This window comes from Centroberyx gerrardi, chromosome 3 (assembly GCF_048128805.1).
Source record: "Centroberyx gerrardi isolate f3 chromosome 3, fCenGer3.hap1.cur.20231027, whole genome shotgun sequence".
NCBI lineage: Eukaryota > Metazoa > Chordata > Actinopteri > Beryciformes > Berycidae > Centroberyx > Centroberyx gerrardi.
The window spans coordinates 14,920,245-14,941,177 of NC_135999.1; the positions used below are offsets into that span (position 1 = coordinate 14,920,245).

A 20,933-nucleotide genomic window follows, 5' to 3' on the forward strand; every position below is an offset into this window, starting at 1 on the left:
GCTTTTCGGGAGCGGCCGCCTTCCCATTACTTTTACTGAGAAAAGGGTGCTGGCAGTTGGGGAAAAAACGCTGTGTGAACGCAGCCTTACTTCAATAAACGTCGGTAAAATAATTGCCAACGATGTTTATATAAGCTATGTATTAAAATATTCCTGATTGCATTTTCAGATGAGTTTGTTAAAATATTTCTCCAAGAAGAGAAAGATGCCTGATGTCGATGAGGAAGATAGTCAGGTAAAGTTACTTTAGCTAGGGAGGGGCTCAGGGTTCTTAGCTATGCCCCGAAGTTTTGAAGGGAAAGAAATGCCTTCTGGTTCTAAAATATGTAACGTTAGTGGTGGCTACTACAATATTTTAATGTTCTTACTGGTTGCGTGATCAAATATTTGTGATGTGAGAGAATTCTAACGTTACTCATTCTCAAATGTAACCTTATTAGACAAGTAGACAGGCAGGAGTAGTGGAGGCGAGTGGAGCAGGAGAGCAGAGTGAAGCAGGAGAGAGGGCAGAAAGTGAGGAGAGTGGAGTATGTTCTAAAGTTTGTTTTGCAGTCAAGTGTCACTTTATTTCATATTTTTTAATTACCTATTGATATTCACTCCGACCGCCGGCGTACTACGCACGCGCACCACCCAGGTACAACAAAACCCTTTCCCCCCGCTGCTAAAAAAAATCCTAGAGGAAACACTGTAGCATGATCATTTACTTCCCGTTTGCTCATTCCAATCTGCATAGATTCAACTGTGTCCAAGTATAGGCTAGGTGTAAAAAGACTAATCTGTTTTAGTCCAGTTTTTTTATCCATCGTATTTAAATGTGTTTTCCATATAGAGTATATATTTTCTTTGCAGGACCAAAATAAATATTGCGGGGAAAAAATACAGCAAAACATTTAATTATGCTATATTTTGCATTTCTTATTCTCTACCAAGCTCTATTATCTCCTCCCCTCAACATTCCTGTGGCTATCAACCTCATCATCACACCGTATCTAACCTTATCTAGCCCAAGGTCTCGCTCCACTCGAGACCATTGTTGAGCAAAGGCTATGGAACTGTCAGTCAGCAGTCCAGAAAACTGAGTTAATCTCAACCTACGCCTCCCTCCTCTCTCCTCCTCTGTCTCTGCACTTGCTTGCTCCAACAGAAATGGATCACCCCAGAGGACACAGCAACACCCATTGCCCTCTACTGCATACAACTTCAACATCTACAACTACTTCGGGTCATGTATTTCGCACAGGTTTGAGCATCTCATTTAACATGTTTTTTCCTGTATTGTAAAATCCGAAGAGCCGCCGAAATGGTTTTTCGAGCCACCCAAAAAAAATCCACAGAATTTAAATCAGCTGAATGCCACCTATTTTAGATGAGCTAAATGAGAATTGCTTTCTGGTGCAATGTGGTCCTCGTCCCACTCAGCAGCAGTGAGAGTTAAGAGAAACTAATGGAGCGTAGATATCTAGGAACAAAGAGAGTGGACAAAGCCGGTAAATTAACCCAGTTCTTCAGACCTCTTAGGCGAGCAAGAGACGATAGCAGGTCCACTTGATGCCTTCCTCAAAGAACTCAACACCCTTCAGGACATTTCTAGAACATTGGGGACCCGTCATTCTCCTAGGTGACTTCAACCTCTCCATAAAAAGGTTCTCTCTTTCCTTTTGATCTCACCCTCTCCTCACAAAGCTGCCAATAGGCTGAACTTATCTAGCTCGGTCTTTTCTAGAGCCTGCTCCACTAACCTCTCTGCTTCCCTTCTTCATGCTTCTCAGCACCGTTTCCTTCTCCATTTCCCTCCCTACTACCTCATCTAAACTGGTCTCTCTACACACAATGACCTGCAGTCTGTTTGTCCTTCCTCTACTCCCTCCTGTTGTCTCTTTCTGGTTTCTCTCCACTGATGCCACATTCAAATTTCTATCTCCCTTGGTTGTTTGAAGCCTTGCAAATTGAATGTACAAGGAGTCAGCCAGCTGAGAGAAAGTGGCACAAGACTGACTTGACAGATGACCTCTCTCACTTTCAATATCTCCTGTCCTCCTCTGCTTCCAACTCTGCAGCTAAATCAATCTTCTAATCCCAAGAAAGCTTTCTCCATATTCTGCTCTCTTCAACCCCCTCCACCTATTCCTCCCTCATCTCTTTCAGCAGAAGACTGTGAGAAGAAGATTGATGACTGTCAGACTGCACTCATCAGGCATCATGGCGAGGAACTGTCTTCACAACACTGGGGTCCCTTGGTTCAGTCTTAGGCCCTCTCCTCTTCTCTCTACGCTAGACTGTTTGGCCCTGTCATCACATCCCCCAACTTTTACCACTGCTATGCTGACAACACTCAACTCTACTTTTCTTTCCCATCCTCAAACATTCAGATTGAAGCACACATCTCAGCTTGCTTCACTGACAACTCCAGTTGGAAACTCAACCATATTGAGCTGCTCTTTTTCACTGCAAAATCTCGTCCTCTACAAAGCCACTCCATCACTATCGACAGCACCACAGTGACTTGTGCCCAAACTGCCACAAATCTCAGTGTGACAATGGACAACAGACTGTCATGCGAGGCCCACATTGGAGCCACAATCTGAATTTGCACATTTCTACACTACATCGGTCAAATAAGACCTCTGGAACCCACCTTGTTCAAGTTCATCTCCCATCTGCTTGTACCGGCCACCTAGCTCTCTCTTCTCTGCGCTGGCCTGGTCATTGCCCCACCTGGACTTGACTATTCTCCATTCTGGGTCCACATTGATTATCATTTTTGGTAATCAAGGATTTGATGCCAATTCTACTGATGCACTGACTGCAAGTTGCTGATCATAAGAGCAACAGCTAAATACTAAAAGATCATGTAAAATGTGCAATGTCTCCATCAGACATAAACCTAGAGTAAGACTCAATCGCTTTCACCTCCTTCATGCTTTGGCAATATCAGCTTCAAAGACAGGAAATCTCACTGTCCATATGAGAATGCTTTTAGCAGGGCCCTGGGGTCAATAACACACCAACAACCAGGAGTGTGGGAATGCGAAGCTTTCTGCAAACAGTCTAAGACACCCTCATGTCTCAATCTCCAAGGCCTTGACATTATAGCAACTATCACAAAATTTTCATGTGCTGATCACAAAGACCTTTTTAAATGGTATTCAATCGCACTGTGTGTCATTTGAAAATGTGTGAGACATTTTCACCCTAGTATGCCATTCCTGTCTTAATATTGTCTCAATTTATTTTTTGTTCCTATTCTTATTCTTTCACCTCACCTGTTTTCATTGCTAAAGCCATGCAGATTCAGGACCAAATAAGTGCCAAACAAGGCTGTACATTAAATAGCTAGTAAATAAGGCATCAGCTAATTACTCAAAATGCAGGTGTAGAGGCTGTGCAAACAAGAATGCAGTCAGCATTTCAATGGTACTTATATCCTCCAGGAGCCAATTCAACAAATGAGGGGAAAACAAAAACCTGTAGCTCCATGGGTTATGGATAACACATTGCCTTCTGATTTTCAAATCTGGCCCTCGAGCATTGTTACAATATGTAGGCCTACTACTTCTAGCAAAGAAAAGCCACATGGCTAATTTAGAAGTGTCTTGTTAAATAAAACTAATGTCTTGGGGAAATGTTTTCTTTAATTGCTGTAGTCATCAGGTTATCATTTTTCTGACCCGATTTTCAGGTGCTGTGAGTAAATCCCTTGGCGTCAAGAGGACTAACACTGAAAAAAATGTTTTTTTAGTTCATAACGGAATATAGTTGGAATACAGGCTAGGCATTGAAGCTATGCTACCAAATGATACAACTATTGCCAAAGCCAGCAATGTTTTTCAACACACGGTCAGCATAGCTCTTTGCTGTAAGCATACCAGTGTTTCAAGGATGCTTTGAGCTGGGTTATAAACTGCCTTTAGACCTACACATTCACTTTGCAATTTCCACTCTTCAGAAGACAACTTCATCGGTCCAAAACCAAAAGCTCAATTTAATGCAGCCTCATCCACACCAAATATTTAGTTGCAAATTGTCTTTGATAACAAGAGTGAAATGTAGGCTTATGGATAGCATTTGAACAGCTCTGCAATTTCCTGCAGTTCATTTTTAATCACTTATGATTTCCTGTAATTATCCTTAAAACTGATTGCATTACACTGCATATTAATCAATTATGCTTCATCTGCTGTAGACGTATGTTCTATGATACCTTATGTATCATCTTCAGCTAGATCTTTAAACCAATCCACCCTCAGATACTCTTACATTGTTAGATGTTATCAATCTGTGATGCTCAATGCATTCCAGGAGCTAATATGAAGTGTTGGAACTTATTGTTTTGGTGCTCCCAGTTTCTGTCAACCTGCCTTCTCTACGTCTACTTCAGTTAGTGATTTCCTACATATCCCAAAATTACTTTCAACCGCCCCCAGAGAACATACCTGAACTTGTTGCATTCAGCCATGGGTTTTACATCTAGTGTGGAGAGAGCAATAGCAATAGCATAGTAAGAGCAAGAGTCACGCCCCTTACTCAAAATGCAACAAGTCTTGTGGCTGCATTGCATTGTGGTCTATTGAGGCTACCGACAGTGGTGAAATTGGTATCTTTGCCTCTTTTACGCTGGATTTCTCCCTGTATGTCTGCTGAACATCGGTGAAAAATGGCGAGTCCAGAAAGAAGCCCTTGCTCTTTGATACTAAGTGGCTGACACCAAAACCTGATCTAAGATGCTTAAATAGTTCTGCTATCAAACTCAAATTGTAGCTGCACTGGAAATATTTTCAATTTCAATTAATTCCAGAAAACAAACTGTTGGCTTTAAATCACACACACAAAATAATGTCCAATAACTGTGACTAATAGGTCATCCTAAATGAATCTCTTCTATAATTCCATAATCTATTCTAAGCAGTTCTAAGCAGATACATATGGCACATTATGCAAGAAAAGAGGATACACTCACGTATCCTTCTCATAACATGCCCAGCAAAATTGTTCATCTTTACAAACAATGCTGATGCATTTAAACTAAACCTCAAATGTGTTACAAAATGCCAAAAAAATGCCAACAACACTACAGACGCACTACCCCACATCACCATGTGTATATTCAATTGAGAGAATACCATCAGAGTATACTTTGATCAGATTGTTTGTTTATGGGTCCGCCATCTGTGCAACAAGACCTGGAGCGCACCTGCAAATTATGCCTTCATTTTGTGGTTTTCTGTGGTTACATGACCTTGTCTACAATGGATAAGGGAGATTTCCCATTACATCTCACTCACCATCATCAATACCCGATGGCATCATCCAAGTAGGCGGCCCATTTGAAAGAGAAAAAAAAAATGGAATTCAACTCAAAGATGTCCCTTTTATACTCACAAACCTAATCTGTCTGTCTATTGACAGCGTGTAAACAGTTGGATACTCTGGATAGGCACTGTGCATTACATGAGACAGAAAGCATCTTAACAGCAGCTGCACTTCTATAACCCATGTGATATAATATTTTTTCATCTAATTTGTAGTCCCAAGTCTGTTGTGTACAAGACATAATTGTTAGTTGACAAGCCAATCTCACAGCCCTTAAAAAGCACTGGCTCAAATAAGCAAATGATGACAACAGATGGAAAATGCATGATTTGTTATTCTTTCCTTCACTATATTTCTTATCACAGCTTTCACATTGTGCATCAACACAACCACTGCAAAATATTGAATTCACAGCAATTTGTTCAGTTTTGCTGTCCCATGTTGTTTTCCATTAAAGTGACAATAGCGCTGTGTGCCTCTTAGAGACCTTACGGACAGGCTTGCTTAACTTCTCATCTATTTGGTGACTTTAAGGGGGTGTGAGTGTTACCTGTATACAATGAGAAAAAGGGCAATGAGGGAGTTTTAAGAAAGAAAAGCATCATCTGAGTAGAAAAGGAGCGTTGTGTGTGGTTGGCGGGGGGGAGTCAGAAATTGGGCACAATAGTTTAACTTTGCTCTCAGTTTTTGCTCTCTGTGTTTTTCTATCTTTGTTCTTTTTCCAACATACTTGTGACAGTTACATCACCATCACTGGTAGAGCTGCATCATCTCAATTAGTGCTGAACCACACACAGAGGAGCCAACAATGATCCAGGCCAACAATGTGGAGACACTGGTTAACACAGAGAACCAGGACCCCAAAGTATCCAATTTAGATTCTGGGCAACTGAAAATTACATTCAATTAAGTAATTAGAATGTTAAATCATTAAAATTTTTATTCTCATGTTATCCTAAACCATGACAATTGCTTTCTCAACTTGTTGTTACTGAAGGTAAACACGCTGTATATTAGCCTGTAGCATACAGATCTAAGCCTAGCCTGCATCCAACCCCATCACTCATTTTCACTCTTCCACTTCTTGTTAACCATAAGAGTCATTTGTGGGACTACTGATTAATGGGCTTGGGATAGCTGACCTAGGGGCTGTTTGCCTGAATTAATTGTTGCCTGACCAGATATTTCAGTCTTCAGTCTTGATCAGCGGTTCTCGGTCCAGAACCACGGGTCTAGAGCATTCCTGATCAGGCATAGTTGCAAAGAGTTGCTTTACCTAAAATGGGCAAATGTACACACAGGCTAACTGTATCCAGTCCACAAACTGCCAAGTCCAATCCTGAAGCTTGTAGACAACAACTACCTTCTCTGAGTGAACAACTGCTAGTCACATAAGCCTTCAAGCAGTCTGTGATAAGCTATTGTGCTGTGCAAAATAGTAGCAATATGAATATACGAATCTTGCAGCGTTTGCAAACATGCAGCCAAAATTAATTGCAAATCACTCTCATCAACAACCTACAAAGAGTAATGGTTGTCAGTGTCCCATGAAATCCTGCCCCTCGTGGGAATATGCCTCCCTGCCACATCTGCACTTAACGTTACATAAAGGCAATATCAACAACCACGTTTGTGAAACAAAATAAATTGACATCAAGCTCTAAAATCAAAGTACAACAACTTGTAACTGTGTCGAAAGGTGAGAGGTTTACGCTACATTCTCTTTTTAATAGAGGGGAGGCATATGGGACAGCTGCCCATCAAACGGAATATCAGATAAATCAATTGGTAAATTGCACTTAAATGTACTTTCGGTGCAATCTGACGAATAGCAACATAATCGGAATTTATGTGCTGCCCGCATATATAACGTGTTGCACGCGGATTCAACTCCTCGCACTCATAACATCCATTAGCTCAGTTCGTGCAGAATTAGTTTCAAGACAGTCAGCAAACGAGCGAGACGAGCTATGGAAACTTAACAGCCCCTTCAGATTGTGTTGATTGTATGTCCCTACCATTACCGTGCATTGCGAACAACTACACTGGGTTGAAATTGCCACCTTAAACTTATCTTAGATCGCTAACATTAGCCAACAAGCTAGCCACCAAAAGTAGTACGTTAAGTTGGCTAACGTTAGCTATGCTAACTTTAGCTAGCTAACGAGCTGTAGCAAACGTTAGCTAGCCAATGCTAGCTATTCCCGGCCCTCTTCCATCCGTCCAATATTGCAACATTTCAGAGTGGTAATCTAACGTTGTATGATCGTACACTTTCCTTACCTTAGAAATGTAGAGATGAAAAGGCAATGAGCTTCGCCGGCGATTCCTTTTTTTGCCGTGTCCAAAAGGAGATCTCCTTCGAAGCTTGATGAAGCTAACGCTAGCGGCTCCGACGAGGTCCCAGCTTCTTCGTTTAGATTTCCCACCAATAGTAGTATTAACAGCTATCTAACAGAAGCTAGCACGTTAGCAAGACTAGCTAACTAGCAGCCCCTCCAAGGCAATCAACTAGCTAGCCAAGTTGCTCTTTCGCGTAATGTTAGCTACAAATATGTGGCGTTAGCTAGCTAGTGAAACAACGCTAACGTTAGTTGCTCTGTCAAGTTGACGACTGTGTTAGTCGGCCATTTAACACAATTCCTTCACTGGGCAACATATGTTGGCCTCCGACCATTACAATAGGTAAAATACATCAATTAAGACCAAATAGCGTATCTGTTATGAATGATTTGCCTGTCATAGCCACCTCAACAACCGCCAGGTTTGTTCGTCTCCTGTCTCTCCACCGACTGGAGATAATAGGTGTCGCAATATGATGATGACATATTTTTTGTTTGCTGTTGGGCGCTCGAATGTGATGTCATATACTGCCTGAGTGAGAGGGGAGAGCCCATGGGAAAGAGACAGTCTGTGCGACTATGTATATTGAGGGGGGGGCGTCATAAATTGTGCAGCATTAGATTAACATAGGCCTAGCTAATTCTTTCCAGCATGTTCAGCCTCATTTATTCATTGGCAGAGGACTAGCTATCATGGATCAGGCTGTACTGCTCAAGTGAGTGCCAGCCATGGTTTGTCTTATGGTCATTTTCATGCCCTGTATCTTAATCCTCCAGGGAGAGTCTGAAACCCTGAGATATCACTAAGCACTAAAAATGTGATTCTGAGAAGCATGGAATTGAAACTGGCATTTGGTCAACGAAAGCTAAAAAGCATACCTCTTAGTGAAAACAAAAGAAGATTTTATTCTAGGCCGACAGATAAACTGAAAATATCCACACATTGTTGCTAAATACCCTCAAAAATGTATTGTATTTATTTGAAACCTTTCTATGTGCTCCCTATATAGAAAGTAAAACATATTAGCCTTTTTGCTGTTTGTGTTAATTTGTCTTTTACACTTCAATACACTTTTACAATTCACATCAATAGGCGTCACTGTGTGAAAGCACATGACATGTTGCTCATCAAGCATGATATACCACACTGTCCAACTGGTGCAAGGAGCAATCTGAAAGAGGCAGAGGGAGGTTTCACAGGGTCTTACTTGCAGGTCACGACTCTGTAAAGGACCAGGCTCAAAACTGTGTAGTATGTCTCTTTTAAACACACACACACACACACACACACACACACACACACACACACACACACATCCATTCCCTGCTGTACACTGTGTTTTCCACTCAAAGATTGCCCTAGCATGATCAAATGTAATGATAGCAACAGGCAGATGAAGAGATGTTGGAGTGAGGGGTCGTCCATAACATCACAGCTGTTGAAGGCAAACAAACAGGCTGTTGGCATGGCTGTGAAATGGAGCTGATAAAGTGTGACAGCAACAGTGCCTGACATGGATACAGTCATCCATAGATTTACAAAGCTGTATAAATTCAGAGAGACAGGACTCTGGAAATATGACAATGAGAATGTGTTGTCCAGAGGAATACATCACATACTGATTCATAGTGACAGAACCTCTATTCAGACATGAATGTAATCAATCTTTGTCAATACACATAAGGTATTAAACATATGTCTGGTACAGGAATCCTTTGCCAATTGTCAGGTGGTAGTCAACTGACAGTGTCTCATGTTATAGGCTCATCTCTCTCAGTCTAATCCAAGCCCCTTTGTATTTTATTAAGCATGTATCTATACATTATCCATTATATATTATTTGTCACAGTCACGTTTGGAGGGAATCATTGCTGTTTTATACAAATGCAAGCCAGTGGCACTGTGTGAACAACTCTGTTTGCATGTGACATTGCCCATACGTACAACAGTCAGCAGTAAGCCATAGTGCATCTATTTGAAAAGCTGTATTTAAGCAGTCAGTGTAAGTGTGGAGATACAGTATCAACTTGAATTGATTTATCTGTACAAGGTCAATAAGGCAATACTATTTCTATAGTTGTGGGCTTACAGCATAAATGGTGCTGCAGAAAACAAGTAACCCCTGAGGTGCTAATGAAAAGCTTTGAGACATCACTTAATATCAAGATGTTAATGTTTTGTTAGCAGTGCCTCTGACCGGCTATAGAAAGTAGTGATATCCAGACTTTGTGCAGTTACAGCATTGCTGTCTGGAAATCTAATGAGAGAGAGAGAGAGAGAGAGAGAGAGTGAAAGGGAGGGAAAGAGAGGGTGAGAGACTCATTTCTCATTTGTATTCATTGGTCTGCATGGATTGTCTGTCCTTGCTCCCCCAGAACCTCCCCTGATATGAATTCCATTACCTTTCAATGAGTGTCCATCAGACATACGGAGCTCAAAGAGAAAAAGGGGGACAGGCTCATCAGTAGATTTACAGTACTAGACACATAAGCGGAATTTGAATGGGTGCCGTGGGCGCCTGGCACCCGTGGCCAACAATGTAGAGAATCCCTTGGAATGTAGTGATATTGGTGAAAAATACTCAAGAGGTAAAGAAGCATATTATGAACAATCGTGACTATTTTTCTTTATCAACCATTATCATCAGTCATTGATAAATTTGCAAAGATGAAATCTAGAAAAATTAATTGTGGGGTTGGTGCAATATGGCAGATGTGGGGAAAACAATTATGTTGTGATATTGATGCATTTACATGACGTAATGTGAATTGGTAAATAAATACACTCAATTTTGGCTACACACTCATGTTGTTTTGACAGGTCACTGGAAATACGTGCTGCATTTTCTGTAGCATAATAGTTGTGGATTTTAACTGTAATTTCAGTTTGCTGATTAGCTTTTATTTTTGCCCTTTTAGACCTGTAACATGGTCGGGTAGAGACAGACATCTCAGCTGTAGCTTGCACCCATATGCATGAAAGACAAGCAGAGGGTGTACATGCACAGACACACTTGTCAGAGAGATGTACCACACTTAAACGTTGCTGAGTTATATTCAAATTTATATGTTTTTTTAATATGATACATTTAAAAATCACTTCAAAAGCAACTTATTGATTCGAGCTTGTACAATTTGTACATTTACATTGGCAAAAAGCAGTGCGCAAAAAATTGCAGCAATATTATGCTATGTTGACAACTGCAGCTACCTACCATGTCATTTTATAACTACACAAAAGTAAAGTAAATCAAATATGCAGTCATAAGCCAATTTATTTAGAATTAATGACATGATTATACATATCTAACACCATTTAAAATTTCACAAACATCTTTTACAATTTCATCAAAATCCTGGGAAAGCTTCATCTGATACAGGCTCAGTTTACCAGCAATGCTGAATTTCACACCTATCATTATAAGTAAAAATGAACTTAATATGAAATTGTTTACAAAAGGCTTTTCTTAAAAAATATTTTTTATTTTTGAAAAATGTGTTCTCATATTTACAGTGCAAGATACTGCAAAATACTGACTGTCACTCTTGGAAGCTTACATTTAGATCAGTGTAATGACTGTTTCGAGTCAACTCTCATAGGCTAAAACCATAATATCCAACAATATATTCAATCAGAGAGTTCTAATCTATGATGAGATGATGAAAATCTTATTAGGTCCTTTGCACTAATAAAATAATCGTTTTTTAGAAAGCTGTGATGTATAATAATGATGTATCAAGAGACTCAAATACTAGAATAAGAATACTGATTTCACACTCCAAGATTTCAAACAATTGCTGAATAAAAATACTTTCTCCATTAAATACTAACCAGCTATATCATGCATGCACAGTCATGAAAGGAGTGCCCGTCTCTGTTTGTCATGCATGCCTATCAACAGGATGTTTCCCTACTAAACCCTGCCGCACAGTGCAGCACAACAAAACGACAATGATGTGAAGAAGAGAAGCCACCAGCAGAAACATTTGATGTGCAATCATATCTATGATGGGATTGTGCTGTAGAGAGGTATTGGCCCAAGTGTGGGCTTTACTCTGGCCACAGACTGCAAACCAAGGATATATGCAACAGATAATGTGAGGAAAGTTGGTGGCTACAAGCTATAGCACATGCAGTGTGTTTTTTTTTAGAGTTATGCTTAATCCTTTTTTCTCAGACTGATTTCTAAAGACAAAGAAAATACATTCACCCGGCATAGTTCATTACTGTTTGACAGTTGAATACAAAAGGCACTAAAAACAGCCAAAGCATGAATGAAACAATAACTGAAAGGCACAATACTGAGTTGATGGCAATGCAACAGCCATTCATTATCATTATAAGAAAACAACAGTACCAGTACTCAACTAGTTTAAAGGCCCATTCACATCTAGAATAACTATAAAGTTAACTATAACTATGAAAAGATTTAAATTGTTCCACGCAAATAGAATTTCTGTGTTCACACAACAATAACTATAAAAACATCCAAAACGATAATTATAACTTCATTTTTGGCTCGGTCTCAGAGTGAGATTACGTTAAAACATTTTCAACCAATCAATTTAGACCCAAATAAAACGATGTCATTGTAGTGTGAATGCTTGATCGTTATAGTGTATAGTTATTTTTAGAGTTAGCGTTCTAGATGTGAATGGGCCTCAAGTCCAATTGTTGCACACTGCTTTCCATAAAAGCCTTGACGGAGGAATAACTGCCAAGAGTTTTATGATGCTGCATTCTAAAAAAACATTAACTTTGACATTCTTTGTTCTTGCTGCTGTTTCTTTTTTTTTTATATTGAAAAGGAAAATAATGTCTGTATTTCCTTTTAAGCACTTGTTGTAATGTTGTTTCCTGGCAAACAAAGTAGTCCCTGCGGTCCATAACGTTGCAGTAATGTTGTGGGAATGTTGACGAATGGTCAGAATTTCGGAGTTGGCTAGTATGTGTTGCAGTGCCTCTGGGTCACCGTGTGTCCTCGCATGCAGGGGGAACGTCCTTTGTCACCTGCAGGAAAGGAACCATGGGAGAGAAAGGTGACAGTGTCCGTAACTTTTCATCTTTAGGGTGCAGAACAGACCGTCAGAGAGAGAGAGAGAGAGAGAGAGAGAGAGAGAGAGAGAAAGAGAGAGAGAGAGAGAGAGAGGCCAGATACTTCAGACCATTTCTGTCACTGCAAAAACAGTCAGAGGAATTATAATCTCTGAGCTCTGTTGACATGTAAACTGTCAGGATGAAAGTAGTGGAGTTTACAGTCAAGTGTTTTAACTACTGTGTCTTATTGTACATAGGCCAAGTGGCTCTGGAATTAAGCCGGTCTAAAAGGTACAGCTGCTGCATGTAGAGGACAAAACACAGGAGCAACATCAGTAACATAATATTTACTTCTGTTCCGAGTTCTCTTTCGTAACTTTGTGTCTACAGAGAACCTCCCCGTTGACTGGAAGTAGCCTCTCACCCTTGCACAGCTTTGCAAATAAAATCCTGGGAAAAAGCAGTGTGTGAATGACGTTGGTCAACAGTGAGCGGAGTGGACCTTGACCCCGCCCTCCCAGGCCTGCAAGAGAGGAGACCGTCCCCAGCTAAGTTGCGCCACACTTCCATGCATGCCTGTCGTAATCACTAACAGATGTTAGGAGTGTTTGTGCTTTAAAACATTACCATGTGTAATGAGTAAAGGGTCACAGTTCATCAGTCACAGCTATTCTAAAGCCGGCTGGTGCATCACAACAAATGAAGAAAAAAAAAAGGGGGGGTTGGGAAAGACTAGTTATTACCCAAGGCAAATTGTTGATCTGCATTGGCTTCATTATGTAACAAATCTGTATGTAATAGGTCATTTGTAATGCCTGAGTATATCATAACTACATGAATACTTATTTTAACGTATGTGTGATGATGATTTATGCTGAGTTCGTTCAGTAGAAGTTGGTAGCATTAACACCTGCAGAAACAAGTCACTGGGCCTTTCCCCTTGCTTAATGAAAATGTGCCAATGCTCTTCTACTGGCTGTGACGCAGTCAGTGTTTTGTCTTATCCCGCAGCATTGCCACACAAACTCTGAAAGCTTACACAAAAACAGGAGAGAAAATATGTATATTTCAGAATCATTTAGGACTCCTCAGACATCTGATTTACTATCCAAAAACAATGTTTATCTTACTTAATGGTGGCAGTACACTTTAGAATTAAAAATGAAACACCAGAGAAATCATCTGCCGAAATACCACAGAAAGTGAAAGAAATACTCACAGATTCCTTTTAAGGCTGACATTTAGAAATGCAGCTCTGTGATCATGAGGGGTGAATTACAAGGAATTGAATGTGTTCCGGATATAATCACACAGTGGACAAAAATGTAATAACAAGTGTAGAAGCATGCTCACCATAAATATAATTATGTATGTTTAGAGTCCACTGCAGCTCCACCTAGAACAAACAAACCGACAAACAGACAACATATGGGATTAATACACATTTTAACCCCAACCACAAACTGTCATCATCCACATCATAGACAGGCTACAAAGTCATTTTCCACAAACAATATGGAACTAAGAAATATATTCACCAAACGGATTATCTGGTAAACCGACTGACATCAGACAGTTTTGTTTTGTTGCTTGCTGTATGTTAGAGGTTAGAATGTCTTTAACAATTAGTGCAATAGTGACATCTGCTGGATCAATTCCCCCAACTCATCTTACCTTTCAAAAACCAAGAAAACCTAATTTGACAAGTCAAATATTTGGAGCACATCTCCTTATTTCCTCACATTTTTTTCTATACGTTTTTTATAGAAACCCACCGTCTTTGCTCATCCATTGGTCCAATTCTTCCATCTCTAGCTCCAACACAGAGGGCACGTCCTCCTCAAACATGGGCCTGGAAGGCACAAAGTGATGTTACTGTCCTGTTTAGGAAATCAAACAGGACACAGATATAGGCTAACACACCAAATCTCTTCCAACTGAACTGAATTTTATTGATACTCCAATCGAATTAAAATCCAGTGTGATTTTTTGAGATCTTCCCATCGGACATAAGAAGAGACTGCATGGTCTTCTGTTTCCAGAAGAAAAGGTGCATTAGGCTAGGCCTTGTGGTTTCCAAAGTGGGGTCCAGGGACTACAAGGGGTCACTGAGGGGGTTCCAGGAATTCCCCCAGATTTCACTGTAATTTCACAAGTTAGTGCAATGAAAACCTGTATAAGAATGGCTGTTTTGATCAGAGGTTTCACTCTCTGGACTACACCTACTGTATAATCAGTTATATATTTCTATACTAAATCATATCTAACAACAAAACCTTTCTCAGATGAGGGTACCTCAGAGAAAACCTTATCAAACAGGGGCTCATGGTCATTTATGTATGTATTTGGAGGGCATTAATATGAAAAAGTTTGGGAAGCTCTACCCAGAATGCTGTGCTGCTTTTCTTCATTTGCAGCTGATGCTCCAGTCTGTTTTGTAATTTTCCCTTTATTTTTCCTCAGAGCCATTTCAGACAGACATTCAGGTAAATTAAACTTGATTTACTTTGATACTTGTTTTCATGCTAATAATGCTACCTGCTCACATGGGAAATACCAAACGGTTTATTAGCTTCACACAGAGGTGTGACCAAATCGCCTTCGCTCGAGTCCCAAGTCAGTCTCAAGTCAAGTCCCAAGTCTAAATGTAGATTACCAAGTCAAGTCTATGTCATTAATGTCAAGTCTCAAGTCTAAATATAGAACAGCAAGTCAAGTCAGAACAAATCAAGAGTCCAGTATCAATTTAATATCTTAAAGAAAACAAAATATCTAGGACTTTTCAATGCAATATGGTTTTAATAGGATAAAAACTTGGTAAGAGCATCATGAGTTTGATTTCTATGATCAGTTTCATCTTCAATAAATTCAATCATTCCATACAAATTCAGAAAACAGAATTAAAATTCAGTCATCTGCTGGAACAAATCTCATCACTTTCAATCTAAGTAATTTACACAAACACAAGATCTTTTGTCAAGACTTTAGAAACCTTTTCAAGTCATCAAAGTACAAGTCAAAGTCAAGTCCCAAGTCATCAGAACCCAAGTCATGTCTCAAGCAATTAAAACTGGGACCCGAGTCAGACTCAAGTCCCCACCTCTGGCTTCACACCATAGATACATGTGTGTAGTGTTTTATGATGACACAAAAAAAAACCCAACAAACTGATTTTAGAAAATTCTTTACCTTTAACTTTGCATATGATTCATGCACTGTGGTTGGATGACCAGTGTTAGTGCATTAGGATCAGTTAGTGATGAGAGTGTTTGGTTAGAAAAAAATGTAAGAACAATCAATATGAGCAAGAACACAAAACTTCATCTGCAGGCCATTCAGAAAGCTGAACACTATCCAAAAAAATCACCTGTTGGGCATTGTGTCCACACAGAATATTTGAGTCTATTTCTACAGGTTACTTTCTATGCCACATACATTATAAACATTGCTATGCCGACTCAGAGGGCAGTGTCAATTTGGTTAGTAGTAATTTGGTTGTAGTACTGTGAATATGCCACAGAGGTCGCTCCTGTCCTCTCATGGGTTTCGGCCTTACAAAGACAGCTCAGAGGTTTAAGAGGCCCATCTGGTTTATCATGAAGTCAAAGTGCTATTATTAGTCCAACAATGTTTCAGTTGTTGGGATAATGAAGGCAGAAGTTGTTAGCACTTTGTCAAGGGATCAAGAAACCATAAATAAAATAAAAAGATGCTAATAAATGCAGTTTTTAAGATGCTGTTTTTAAGAGAAAGTGAAGTGTAATAAGTATGCAAACATGAACCCACACTTCACTTGCACATACACACTTTTCAAACAGGAAATATTAAGGGGAGGAATTTCTTTTCAAAATGAAAGATTTTGCATGGTAGCTAGTAGTCCTTCAAATTAGCAGCAGTAGAAAAATATAAAAAAAAAAATGTTAAAAGATATATTATATCTTATTCTCAGTACTTACATTGGCACCTTCTCTGCGCTGCCCTCATCCAAATATGAATCTTTTCTACGATCTGTGACAAGAGAGAGGATTTTCATCTTCTATTATCTGATAAAATGGCACATATCAATCAGCATTTACTCTACCAGAAAAATAATTATAATAATAATTAATGATTAAGTTATAGATCATTAACAGGTGTTGATATTGCTTTAACTAAAATAAAAGGTTTGCTCTGTCATCAACTGAAGGTAGCTGATAGCTTAAGTTCTTTCAAAGCTATCTCCATATGACAGAAATGAAGAGATTCATCATGTTAAAGGGTTTCGTGTTGTGATGGACATACCTGCATTGCTCATTTTTTGGTTCCACCTGCGGTTGACCACAATACCGCCTACTACCATGCCAATTATTATGACCACCAGCACCACAGGGATCAGAATGATGGTGGGAGTCAATGTCTCGTCCGATGGTTCGGTTGGCTCAGCACTCACAGCGCTGCTGTCCTCTGGAGCAGCTGCAAGAGGGTCAGCCAGAGCAAAGCACAGAATCAGTCATCAGTCCAATTAGGCTTCATTCAGAGGCTGATAATGTAGTCGCTTGTATAATGAGCGTGTCTTGCTGCGTTTCTATATGTTGGTCTGCAAATAAAAATATAAATAATTCTCTATTTGTATCAGAAGCCACAGACTACAGCCCAGGGTAATGCAACTATTACCCCTCAGTTAGTTAGCCTGATGATCAGCAATGCATAAAAATATTGATTATTACAATTATCTAAGCACAAATGAATGCTGTGGCGGTATGTTAGGCCATAGTTGGTCTGACATACCCTGAACTCCATAGTTGATGCTGATATTTATATTTTCCTCAGCAGAGCCTTCTTCAACTGAAAACAATAGCAACAGTAAGAGAAATCATTAGCAATTTGTACTAAAACCTTGCTAAATGTGAAATGAGGTTTAAAGTACTGAGTGATGCCACAGGTATTGTTGCTCTCCACTTCATGGTGCCAGGAAAGCTAATGTCATACCGTATGAGGATATTGAACATTGATCAACTGAACATTGAAATGTCTGCTGATGGTTCTTTAACAAGGGTGGGGGGTGGAGGGTGAGGGGTGAAGGGTGAAGGGTGGAGGGTGGAGTGTAAAGGGTGGGGGGTGGAGGGTGGAGGGTGTAACAAGCTTGATCCAAGAACAGCACCATGTAGAACGACTGCTGATGTGGACTCACCTGAAGATGAAGGGCTCATTTGTGAGGGGGAAGGGTCTGGTGGTAAAGTGGAATCTTGAAAAGATGGAGACACTAGAGGGCCAGAAGCATGTAGTCATTATGCCACAAAATGACCACAAGCATAATTACTGAGTCCTGAATTGACAAGTCATGCTGTAAACTAGTCTCCCCAGATTGGGGGAACAGAGGCTGACAGAGTTGACTGACAATAAAGTCTCACCTGAGGCCGGTGTGTCAGTCGTAGCGGCTGATTCTTGCGGCTCACCGTTTGTCTCCGTTTCCTCACCTTCCCCTTCATTGTCAAATTGGCACAACACTGCAATTCAACACCCAGCACTACTTTATATCATGCCGCTTTCATATCATTGAAGTAGATAGTCATCTCTACAGCAAAACACTTGCAACTGTAATATGCCCATTTCCCAGCAAGACATCTACAGGGGGGAAAAAACGAACCCTATTACTAAGCCACAGATAAAAAATAAAAGACCATACAGGAACTTTGACTTCCGTGTGGCTACATGATTGCAAGCTGTTGTTGCAAAAATCATAACGGTCGCAAAAATTAGCTAATACATAGACAGAACAGTGTAGGCGGAGATATTTAGTAAGTTGTGCAATATTTTTACCACCAGTGCTTTGTCATGTAGTAAAAGTTTTCACTTTGCGAGAAAACATTTCCCTTGCTTAAGAAAAGATAGTACATTTAAGATGAAACAAGAATGCCAACATTTAACTTTTTGAGACTTGTATATACTGTAACTAACCTTATTTAAAACTTAAATTCAAAAACACTATAAAAAAGGTTGTGGTTGAACAGATTATCTTTAAACAACCTTGCTTAGCAAATAGATTCATTAGAGGTGTAGGAGAGATATAGTTCCTAAATTTGACACAGCTTTGAAAAACCCAGTGGCGGAAAAAAAACCCTCAAATCCTTTACTTAAGTAAAAGTAGCAATACCATAATGAAAAAGGTATTAACAGTAAAATGCACAAGTGTACTTAAGTACAGTACTTGAGTAAACGCACTTGGTTACTTTCCACCTCTGGACCGTTGACTGAGGAAAGACGTAACCATACAGGAAAACATTTCTCAAGAGTACTTAGGCTCTGAAAGTCTTGCTTTTATGTTGTTATTAGCAAAATATCAACAGTCATATACATTTGCTCAATATGAATAATCACCACTCATTTCTTTAAACATTCAACCACAAATGTTACACTCGTCATCATCAAGTGAGGCAGAATGAGTGAAACACAAAAGACACAGCAGGGAGGAGAGAGGGACGTTGAGAGTGCTGCTGCAGATTCAGTTAGTAGGAAACTAAGGTTGCCGTTCCTACCTGTCCCAGCCAGGCTGGTCAGCAGCAGCAGCAGCAGCAGCAGAGGGGTCATCTCCCAGGAGCCTCTCATGTTACCGGGCCTACAGGCAGACATAGTGCCATTGTGTGCCTGCTTCCTTCTCTACTGTCACGGCATCATACTTCCTGCTCTGGCGTCGCCTCACCTACACGTAAAAAAAAAAAAGAGAGAGAAGAAAAAAAAAAAAAAGCACCACAGACACACACCCACAGACTCAGGCAGATATCTCTCTCGGATGTGATGCAATCAACTGTGTGCTTGTAGCCACAAGCCTGGCAGCTCCTCGGCTGCAGTAGAATCACATTCCTCCTGGTTAGGTATGCAGCCTTACAGACTGGGGGGAAAGCTGAACAAACTTAGAGGAAGGAAAAACATTTGCTTGTACTCAGTGAGAGCCAGCTGTAGGGTGTATCTTTTGAAAATTGTTTATCAGGAAGAGTCTGAACGCCTAAAATAACTTTGTTCATGAAGGACGCAGAATCTGAGGCTGTAAACTGGTTGTCTAGTTGTTGGATAATCTCTTACTTGACATGAACTTATTCGGGACAATAATTCAGTCTTTCTGCTAAAATACTGATCAATGATTTCACAGTTCTATTGTCATGATTATCCATGGGCGATGGCTGTTGGCCTGCTTTTAAAAGAATCTATTATCTCCCCCATCATCTAGCAATCCTGTAAAGCACAGCCATGGTTGTGGCAGGTTTCAACATGAAGCGAGGGCTAAATCATTTCTATGAACTCTGAGTATTTGCCATATGACATACTGAAAATGTTATCAAAATACAATATGTCACACATTGTTCAAATACTGGAAATCGGTTCTTGGAACTGCTGACAAAAGAGGGTTAGGCAATTGTTGTGTGAGTCACTGATGAGCAATATTAAGGCTTAAGGTTACATAACCCGGGGAAACACAGCTCCCTTAAGAACGATGTCCATTCTCTCTTCAAATAAACATCATTTGAATATCAATATTATGTGTACACAAGAAGCATGCAGATGGTAATTTAGAAGATAATTAAATCATAACAGTCTACAACTTTGTTAATATAATACAAAGTGTAAAACGTCTGAAGAAACCCCCAGGGGGCAAACTTTATATCATATTATGTTAAAATCAACCTTATTTGTCCTTGCTCTTGCTAAGCTCGACATAAATGTTACAAGAAACGAATCTTTGTTACTGTTTGATCATTTGATTATCATGTGACAAAGACACATGATAAAGACTATGACAAAGACTATGACAAAGACACAGTTACAGTTTTTTTTTATTTTATGTGATATTCAAATACTGTCATGTTTCATTATTATTACTATTATTATTATTATTATTATTATTATCTACTTATTTGTCTACTGATTTATCTACTCATCTCAAATCCTTTTCTCTCAGGATGCTTTCTTTAGCACAGAAATTCAACCTAGTCCGGGTTTAACCTAGCAAGCTAGACCTCCCATCCAGCTGCAGCTAGAGAGGGATTTGACTATGACTCTTTGACCCAAAGCTGCCACACAGTCTCTCCTGGATAGCCCGGGTTACCATATACTTTAAAATACAATGAGTTTAGTTAAGTAAAAAATTCCACAGCTGAATGGTTACAGAACTACATTTTCTGGAAAGAAAGCCTGGAAATAAGACAGCAAGAGCCTGGTGAAAGCTGAAGAGCAGAGGACTCTAGAAGTCGTTAAACAACAACATC

General features: G+C 39.8%; 2 protein-coding genes across 5 annotated transcripts in view; both read right to left on the reverse strand.

Annotated features, from left to right (window-relative positions):
- fbxw7 (F-box and WD repeat domain containing 7) overlaps nt 1-8,093 on the reverse strand; it is a 147,944-nt gene extending 139,851 nt beyond the window's left edge. The window contains exon 1 of the mRNA XM_071923391.2: nt 7,597-8,093. The gene's annotated coding sequence lies outside the window, so the exon portion shown is untranslated. The remainder of the gene's footprint in view (nt 1-7,596) is intronic.
- Nucleotides 8,094-10,912: 2,819 nt separating this feature from the next.
- On the reverse strand, nt 10,913-19,379 carry tmem154 (transmembrane protein 154). Of its 4 annotated transcripts, none has more exons than XM_071923383.2 (9): nt 19,209-19,379; nt 18,084-18,179; nt 17,864-17,917; nt 17,461-17,517; nt 16,975-17,145; nt 16,650-16,701; nt 14,469-14,545; nt 14,047-14,089; nt 10,913-12,666 (listed from the first exon to the last, which is right to left on the reverse strand). In XM_071923383.2, exons 1-8 carry the CDS (start codon nt 19,300-19,302, stop codon nt 14,058-14,060), a joined length of 633 nt encoding a protein of 210 aa, XP_071779484.2. In that variant the 5' UTR covers nt 19,303-19,379; the 3' UTR covers nt 10,913-12,666; nt 14,047-14,057. The 4 variants fall into 4 exon arrangements, with proteins under 4 accessions (XP_071779484.2, XP_071779483.2, XP_071779486.2 ...); XM_071923382.2 differs by having other exon boundaries at nt 17,864-17,935; XM_071923385.2 differs by lacking the exon at nt 17,461-17,517 and having other exon boundaries at nt 19,209-19,377.
- Nucleotides 19,380-20,933: the final 1,554 nt, after the last annotated feature.